At 42.8% G+C, this 9,572-nt stretch overlaps 1 protein-coding gene across 4 annotated transcripts in view; it reads left to right on the top strand.

Moving 5' to 3' along the window:
* The first annotated feature begins 385 nt into the window (after positions 1 to 385).
* The window catches only part of LOC109897783 (receptor-type tyrosine-protein phosphatase zeta), a 99,689-nt gene continuing 90,502 nt past the window's right edge, over positions 386 to 9,572 (top strand). For 2 of the 4 annotated variants that reach the window (XM_020492347.2, XM_020492346.2), the window contains exon 1: positions 386 to 646. In XM_020492347.2, coding sequence (XP_020347936.1) covers positions 583 to 646 — 64 coding nt within the window. In that variant the 5' untranslated portion in view covers positions 386 to 582. The remainder of the gene's footprint in view (positions 647 to 9,572) is intronic. The other 2 variants (XM_020492350.2, XM_031833162.1) reach the window with 2 other exon arrangements.

The raw sequence follows: 9,572 nt of genomic DNA, 5'->3' as shown, positions 1-9,572 counted from the left end.
CCGGGTCAACTATAAGAGCTGTTATTGTGAAGTGCTCACAGAATGGGACCGCTGAGTGCTGAAGGCAACACAGATGTCTAGAGAGGTCCTCTGAAAAAAATCTATCCATGTGAAATTAAATGTGTGAACCGAAAGTTTTCAATAAACGTTGCCATTTCATGTGTAGACGTGGAGTTCGGTCAACCATCCTATCCTTAGCCTATAGTTTGTGGTTGAAAATATTTTGCATACATATAAGAAGTAACCAAAACAACTGTTGCAACTGAGCTCCATGGAATCATCACAATTCATAATGAATTAATTGAATCAATAAATAAATGAATGGAGGCTTAAAAAAAACGATCTTCAACTCCCTTGAACAAGATAGAGCTCGTGCGTTGTTATGGTCTGTGGGAGGCGCACGCTCTCAAACACATCTCCGTGTAGAACAGTCGCTCCGGAGATACCGAATAGAAGAGAAACTGGAACCACACAACTCCCACCATGAAACAATAGTGAAACTGTCACGCTTGCCGGGAGTATCTTTCCCAGAACCAGACATTACCTTTTTATTGTCTCCACCGAGGCTGGTGAGGTTGAAATATGGAAACGGCTGCTTCAAGATGTTTCCTATTGCTCACTCAGCTCTTGCTCGTCTCTAAATTAGGTAAGAACTTTTAATTTAATCTTGTGTTTTTTCATTATTAGTACATTTAAAAACTTTTTGTTGTTTTTTTACTTGATGTTTGTTGATTCTGTTGGCTATGTGTTTTTCTCTCCACAAGAATGCAGTGCGCGTGAAGTTCAGGTTCAAGTCAACTTCGCTAGTTTTTACAAGCCTACCTTTTACAACCTTCATTGTATGCATCATGGATCCTTTTTACTGATTTATTTTTAAACCTAAACGTAAAGCGTAAATGGTTTTTCAGCCTATATTAAATACTCTCGACAATCATGATGCACAAGCGTTGTACGTCTTTGGAGTAGCCTACAGTAGAATCATGTTGTTGTCCAGAAAATAAGTGGTAACATGCCCCCTTTGTAATCTCTTATTATTATCTCATCACTTGCGTAGCACACACCCGGGAGTCCTTGTTCTGCAGCGAAACTTAATTTTATAGTTTTGTTACATTATTTGATCTTAATTGACATTTAGGCAAATTTTACAAGGGAAAAGAGAGCTGAAAGAGATGATAGAATGGTAAAAGCACCTTTGGCAGCAATTACAGCTGAGTCTTTCTCTAAGTTTTCTACACCAGGATTGTGCAACACTTGCCCATTTATTTTCAAAATTGTTCAAGCTCTGTCAAATTTGTTGTTGGTCATTGCTAGACAACCATTTTCAGGTCTTGCCATAGATTTTAATGTAGATTTAAGACACAGCTGTAACTCTGCCACTCAGGAACATTCACTGTCTTCTTGGTAAGCAACGCCAGTGTAGATTTCACCTTATGTTTTAGGTTATTGTCCTAATGAATGGTGAATTCGTCTTCCAGTGTCTGGTGGGTTAGAGTTAGACTGAACCAGGTTTTCTTCTAGGATTTTACCTGTGCTTAGCTCCATTTTAGTTATTTTTTTATCCTGAAAATCTCCCCAATCCTTAACAATTACAAGCATACCCATAACATATGCAGCCACCACTATGCTTGAAAATATGGGGAGTGGTACTCTGTAATGTATTGGATTTGACCCAAACATAACACTTTGTATTCAGGACAAAAATTGAATTGCCTCATTTTTTGCAGTATTACTTTAGTGCCTTGTTGCAAACAGGATGCATGTTTTGGAATATTTTTATTCTGTACAGGCTTCCTTCTTTTCACCCTATCAATTGGCCTCAAGGTAAAATCCCTGAGCAATTTCCTTCCTCTCCGGCAACTAAGTTAGGAAGGACGCCTGTATCAAATCAACGTTTATTTGTCACGTGCGCCGATACAACAGGTGTAGACCTTACAGTGAAATACTTACTTACAGCCTCTAACCAATAGTGCAAAAAAGGTGTTAGGTGAACAATAGGTAAGTAAAGAAATAAAACAACAGTAAAAAGACAGGCTATATACAGTTTTTTCGAAATGAGTTTGTTCCTTTACATGGCGTGATAGTTGATACTTTGGTCTATCAAAATATATATTTAAAATGTTGTTAATATCTAAAACAGCAACATTTTCATGGCAAAATGTGTACAATACCAAGGTCCTTGCGGGGGGCCCACAAAACTGCGCTATGCCACTGTATCTTATCTCATAATGGTCCTGAATAAATACATCATGTGTTGTTAGCTTTATTATAGGACAGTCGTGTGCTTATAAATAATTGGTGTACCAATATTATTAGTAAATATTTCAATAAACAGATGGTTTACATGTCTCCTCAGAACTGAGTGAAAGGAGTGTTTTTTTTATTCGCCCAATTGGTCTCAGCCGTTCCGTTTCAATATGGCACACACGTACAGTGCCAAGGAGGAGACTGATATGCTTGGTTTAATCCTTTGGTTGAGTCATTAAACAAATATTTGAAAAAAGCTGGCTAAAGCCAGTTTGCTTAAGATTTCATTTTAGGAGCCTTTTATGATAGGCCTTGTGAACTGGTATAGCAAATGTTTTGGTACCTGCTGAATGCTTTACCACATGCACCCCTCTGCCACCACTCCCCTCCTCTTTTTTAGCCTCTTTCAGTTGAGTGGTTTAAATGACTCTTTGATGAAATGTGGGTCACAAAGAAAGTGGCTGTTGGAAAGGCAGCAGAGGAATTGATGGAAGAAATAAGACACAAGTGAATGCAATGCAGACCCTGTGCCATCTGTATTCCCAACGTGGTGGGCTATAGATAGGACATTTACACTGGGCATCACCCACAGTGCCCCTCTCTCTCTCGGATGAGGAAGTCTCTATGCTTGTTGTTTTGGTGCAGGGTGGTCCTGACTCGTGACAGATGGCAGTCATAGTTAGTTAGTCAGTCTGTCATTCAGGCGGATGGTTGGTCGTTTGGTGGGGATCCAGAGGCCACACCCCTTCCTCGTGCCTCTTGGATGACCACCTGAGAGCCGTGTGTCAAAGGTTGGTGGTCCAATGCTTAACCCAGTTTCAGATGTAGCTTACTGGTACATGAGGGAAGTGTTCCACTGCCAGTTCATACCTTCAGGTTGCCTATGTAGTTGTTATCACACTGAGGAGCACAATAAACTACACTTGCAGAGTACACAACTCAAGAGTTTATTTGCATAGAGTGTATTTGCATAATCTGGAAAACAATTATTGTGTATGAGTCAAACATTGTCTGCTTCAGTCTGATTATGACTGTTGTTAACAGCTCCAAATCAGTACTTATTACCGATAGAAATTGAAACGCCGCTTCTCTCCTCCTTTGACACAGATGAATAGCTTTTTCTCCATGCCACCTTGCCCTCTTTCTTTCTACCCTCTCTTCTCATTTTCCTACCTTCTCCTCCCATTCTTTTATATTTCTCCTTCTCTCCCTCTTTCTCCGAGGGAGCTGCGGGATACCGTACCCAGAGCAGCTTGGCACACTGGTCCTCTTAGCCATCCCTTGGTTGTTGGTAAAAAGCCAAGCAGATTTCCAATCGGCAGCAGCAGTGCTATTTGACGACCAGATTAGTCGGTGTTAGGCTCAACGACATTCGCTCAAGCATGCACAGGGGCGACACTGAATCCTCTGAGTCACCCCTCTCTCTCACCCAGGCCATGACTGAATAGGACTGGGGTTATGTGGGGGTACATCCCAGCCAAGCCTCCATAGTGGTGCCCAGGACTCTCCTCCATATCCCCAATCTTCCCAAGACCTCCCCGAATGATGCTGTCAGAAGAGTGGTTGGTTTTGTATGGGTGGGGGAGAAGCTGGCAGAGGGGGACGGTGTTAAGGGGCGCACAGCGAGGGAGACCATTGTAACCGTGACACTCGATGGATCGCCGATTTGTCCCAGAGGCAGTGGCGGCGTTGGAGCAGGAGGCTATCATGCTGCGAGACTGGAGGGGAAGTGCGAGAGTGCAGCATGTTACAACCGTCACAGGAGCGTCACGGCAACGCTCTGACGCTCTGGCTCCCAAGCCCCCCTCCTTGACACCTCAGTGTCCCCCCCCCCACCCCCAAGCTAGGAGTGCGATGGAGTTGAGGTTTCAACAGCACTTGTACATTCATTAGTCTTGTTCCAGACGTTCCCCCCTTTTCATCCTCTCTCTTTATCTCACACTTTCACATGCATTATTCTCATCTCCTTTTTGTCCCATCTATTTGTTCAACTTTTTCTCTCCCTCCCTCTGATCTTTCTCTTCTCATTTCTCCTCCTCTCATCAATCCCCCCCTGTCTCATTCTTCTCTCACTCCCTCAATCTCTCCCTCCTTTCATCCTCTTGTCTCTTTCCCACCATCTCTTCCCTCAACTTATTCTCCTCCTCATTTGTCTCTCTGTCCCTGTGGACTCTTTGGTTTGGCCAACCATTTTGTCTAGCGTGACAGTCAAGCTCTGCTGTTTTCCCACTGGTGTTCTGCCAGCCGGTTACTTGATGCCTACCACTGGCCACTTAATGGAGGACAGGGCAGATCCGGGTGGCCCGTCTTGCAACTGAAAAGGGGCTGCTCACACTGGGACCATTGGGGAGAACAGGAAGAATCTCGTAGAGATCCATTGATTTCTCTCCCTCTTCTCTTCAGCTGCCTGTTAGTGTGTGGTCTCTTAACTGTCCTCTATATCGATGGCTCTTGTCTTTTGATGCTGAATACAAATCCCAAAGTGACTAAGATGAAGGCCAGCAAGCTTGTTGGTCACTGTTGCAACACTGTTGGTCAAAGTGCTAGGGGGTGATCCCCCTCCCCTTTATTTTGAATCTCGCTTTTAGTTCTAATTCTCAATGTGACACCCATAATGGAATAAGTAGATGTGTTGGGACAAATATGACTGCACATAACACTCCCCAAAAGGTCCATGCTCTTTTAATTGACATAAAATACCAGTCAGGTACAAATGAAATGTAAGTGCTTACAGGAATAAGATTTTAACAGGATGGTGACAAATTGTTTTGCAACAAAGTTTAACCTGGCGTAGAATGCAGTCTGGGCAGTATTCAGTTATGGCAGAAGTCATAATGTGAACCATTTTAAAAAGGTGTGTAGTATGACATGCCTGTGTAGTTATGCAAATAACTGGGACTTTGATCAATTTAAGAATATTTTGGCAGTGCTGAGCCAAAGGCTGTACAGGGGAATATTTCACTCAAGCCACGTTGGTCAAGAGTTTGACAGTATTTCTTTGTAAACACTTTGAGTTGAAGATTTGGAGAAGGAAACCTGATCCTAGGTGTGTGTTTTAGGACTTGTCTGTCAGTATGACCTTTTATTGTCAAGCCCTTGAAGTCAGCAGCTGTTTACCCCAAGGTATATAGCTTTCAGTCAAACTGGTTCCTTGCATTGTTTAGAAGAAGACCCACGGCACAGAGACGCATACCAAGACACAGAGGTTTGGTATTATTCCAGCGACAACCAGGGTTTGAGGGAGTCCCTGATGTGATATTGAAAAGCAAGTATTGAAACCCCACTATAACAGTTACCCACACTGACCAAATAAAAAAATGGTTTAAAAAAAAATCACTTTTATTATACCAGATCTTTGTCTTTGGACTCCCAATTAGAAGTAGCCGCTCAAAATGTTTGCGAACCGCTGCGAATTAAGTTAGTTACTGTGGGTCTGGTGAAAGTCAGGTGTGCTCAAAACCATGATCATTATTTCCACACCACCACCCATGGAGGAGATCAGAGACCTCTGATTGTGCCTGCTGGCATTTCAATGTTGGCACCATATTCATAGAATCACTTACTTCACTAGAACAAAATGAGTAAAATATCCTGCTCTATATGCCACCATGATACCCATTTCTGCTGATTGACTGGCAGTCTTTAGTGAAGGGTAGAAGCTGGCCACCGCTGGTGGTGAACAGTGCTAATGCTTCCATCAGGGGTCCAGAGCCTAGTCCGGGTACAACTCAATCTGGTTACTGATCGACATGTTGAAACTGAACTTTCATCCTCGGTGACAGAAATCTATTGGTGATGAACAATACCACTCAAAAGTAGGCCATCAGTGGAACCTCAAAAAGCTTTGGTGAATGACATCTCAGGTTACTGATAAGTCAAACCTGAAAATAAAAGACTATCAGAGACAAAAAGCTGGTTGTCTGCACCTTGTGAAGTGGTTCAGGACCAGTCAAGGGCAATGCCTTTCTAAAGAGTTATCCATATCCCTCCCCTGCTTGTCACGGTACGTCTTCCCCCATCCCTGAGCCCCTACATTTTCAATTAGCGTATCACTCAAAATAGTTACAGACGTTGGTCCCCCGGGCCACCGTGGAAATACTGGGTGATTGTTAATGAGTTGGTAATTGCACTCACTCTAACCTTGATGGATGGTCAAGGGACAGAGTATATTAATGCAGGTGAAAAGCAATTAGTATGTAGTCTAACCCCTGCTTAGTGGCTTTGTGGTACCTACTACATTTGACTTTTTTGGGGGGTCATTTAGCAGACACTATTATCCAGAGTGACTTACAGAAGTGAGTGTGCACAATTTCTTACTTTTTCTCACTGGTCCCATGTGGGAATCGAACCCACAACCATGGCATTGCAAGGGCCGTGCTGAGCCACACGGGACCTCTACTATTGAGTACCTTCAGGCTAGTAGTTTATAGTACTGTCATCTTCTATAGAGCTCTGTGCCAATGTGATACCCTGAGCTGAGCTCCTTCAGGCTAGTGGTTTATAGTACTGTCATCTTCTATAGAGCTCTGTGCCAATGTGATACCCTGAGCTAAGCTCCTTCAGGCTAGTGGTTTATAGTACTGTCATCTTCTATAGAGCTCTGTGCCAATGTGACCCTGAGCTGAGCTCCTTCAGGCTAGTAGTTTATAGTACTGTCATCTTCTATAGAGCTCTGTGCTGATGTGATACCCTGAGCTGAGCTCCTTCAGGCTAGTGGTTTATAAAACTGGCGTCTTTATGTGATTACCCTTTGACAATGAAACCTGTGGGAGGACTTTTTCTGCAGCGATGTTCCAATAGAAGAATCCTTGAGCTTTATGACTTGTAAAAAACAAAAGATTGATAGTAGCTCATAAAGAAGGATATTGCATGAAGACTAGAAAGGATCACTCCATACAGAGAAATATGGTTGCAGAGAGTGGAGGATGGCCCAGAGCCTAGATGAGCAAGCAGCATGTTGTAAAGATGTGATATCTAGGGTTGGCTCAATTACTGTATGATCGTGTAACCTGGGTGCGGTCCGTCTGGGTCCTGGACTTCCTGATGGACCGCCCCCAGGTGGTGAAGGTAGGAAACAACACATCCACATCGCTTTACTCATCTCGTATGTATATATTGTATTCTATTCTACTGTATTTAAGCGAATGCCACTGACATTGCTCAACCTAATATTTATATATTTCTTTATTCCATTCTTTTACTTCAAGATTTGTGTGTATTGTTGTGAATTGTTAGATACTACTGCACTGTTGGAGCTAGGAACACAAGCATTTAGCTACACCTGCAATAACATCTGCTAAATTTGTGTGTCACCAGTTCAATTTGATTTATGGGTGAAGACCTTCATGAAGATAAAACCGTTTTTTTGTTTGTGGAACGAACAGCTTACTGAAGAGGGGGCGGCCAGGTATTTGTGTGGTTGAGTCTGTTTCTGTGTTAACATGGACTCTTCACAACTTGATAAAACTTAGTCCTTGCTAAAACAAGCAAAGTGGTGGTGTTATTGTTGCTTTTCAAACGACTATAACATTTGACTGACCAATAACCGTCATTCAAAATCCCATGACCGTCACAGCCCTAATCCTCTTGTCTGTTGGTCGCTCCATGTGTCTACTGTCAGGGCACAAGAAGGAAGGGGGTTTCTCTGATGTAGATCAGTCACTCTACTCGGATGAGGCTGTGCATCCTCTGGTGTCCGCATGTTCAGTGTGAGGCACGGAACTTAATGGGAGTGCTGTAGTCATATGTACACTCACAAACTGAAGTGTTGTACTCTTGAGCCATTGTGTCAGCTGTCAGTCTTTAAATTGTCACTGCGCCTTACAATAACACAACGGAGAGAACAAACCATTCATTGCTCTTAGTGAGAGCATTTTTCAAATCTTCTATAGCTGTTGTTTCTTTGAGAGCATTTCTATGATCATCCCTGCATCATTGTTTTAGCTGTCTCTATTCATCCTATGATCAGGTCCTTCTCTAGCAGTAAAGACATGAGAGATAGGAGGCCAGAAAATACTCTTTCTCCCTCATCTAACAAAATTCAATCAGCTCATTAGAAATAACATGAAAGCAGGCAGCAGAGAGGAGTCCCCATACGACTGCTCACCCACCCTCCCACTCTCACATTCGGGACAATCTAGATACAACATTGGCAAAGAGTGCACCCATCCAGCTGAGATGTGGTTTAGTTGCTCCTCTATTTCTGTTGTCCCCTTTTTTGGAGAACGTTGATCAGGCTCCTTGTGGCCGATTTAGATTAGGTCCATGTCTAGACGAGCCCATGCCAAAACAGCCCCACCAGCCTCCATCATCAGAACGAATCCTTTATGCATGTGGAAATCTAGTTAAAACGATTTGCCACAGTTGCCGAAAGCATCTCTTCTGTGGAGTAGGAAAGCCTCATCAACTTTTTATCTCTGTCATGGGTTCCGTTAGAATTGGGAACACAGTGTCTTGTCCACTGCTTTTTATAGAGGCAATTTTTTATATTTGTAATTTCATGAAACGTCAATTATGTTTTTTCTTCCATCCTCACTAACTTACTTAGGTGTTGAAAGCTAAGCACACAGCTATCTAAGCCTTGTTGCTTTATGAATAATCACAGGGGCTTCTGTATAGTAGTGCGATCCTCGAGGAGAGAGATGGTTCAGATTGACGATTCAGGATGGACTGGTCATGTAAGCTCTGGCATCTTCCCTGTCCTGCATTTCTGGACACACACACACACACACACACACACACACACACACACACACAGATTGTATCTCCTGAGCCAGACTACTGAGACAATCATGTTCAATGCTCTCCTCATATTGCGTAATGACGTCAATGAATGGGACCGTGTAAACAATTGGGATGATTGTGTAACCGCCCTCTGTGCCCCCTAACAAGCATGATCCCAACCTTTTCCATAACAATTATGACAAATTAGCCCAGAAGCTGTCATTACGCATGTTCCATTATTTGTATAAAATTAAATTAAAATGTCTTTGTCACACATATTTAGCAGATGTTATTGCAGGTGTAGCGAAATGCTTGTGTTCCTAGCTCCAACAGTGCAGTAGTATCTAACAATACACACATCTCAAATTAAAAGAATGGAATTAAGAAAATATTGAGATGTTGCTTCAATATATCCACATAATTTTCCTGCCTCATGATGCCATATATTTTGAAGTGCACCAGTCCCTCCTGCAGCAAAGCACCTCCACAAGATGATGCTGCCACCCCCGTGCTTCATGGTTGGGACGGTGGTGTTCGGCTTGCAAGCCTCCCCCTTTTTCCTCCAAACATAACGATGGTCTTCATGGCCAAACAGTTCTATTTTT

The sequence above is a fragment of the Oncorhynchus kisutch genome, linkage group LG10 (genome assembly GCF_002021735.2).
Source record: "Oncorhynchus kisutch isolate 150728-3 linkage group LG10, Okis_V2, whole genome shotgun sequence".
NCBI classification, from domain to species: Eukaryota; Metazoa; Chordata; class Actinopteri; order Salmoniformes; family Salmonidae; genus Oncorhynchus; species Oncorhynchus kisutch.
Note: the sequence above shows the minus strand (reverse complement) of the source record. Positions and strands in the feature narration are given on the sequence as shown.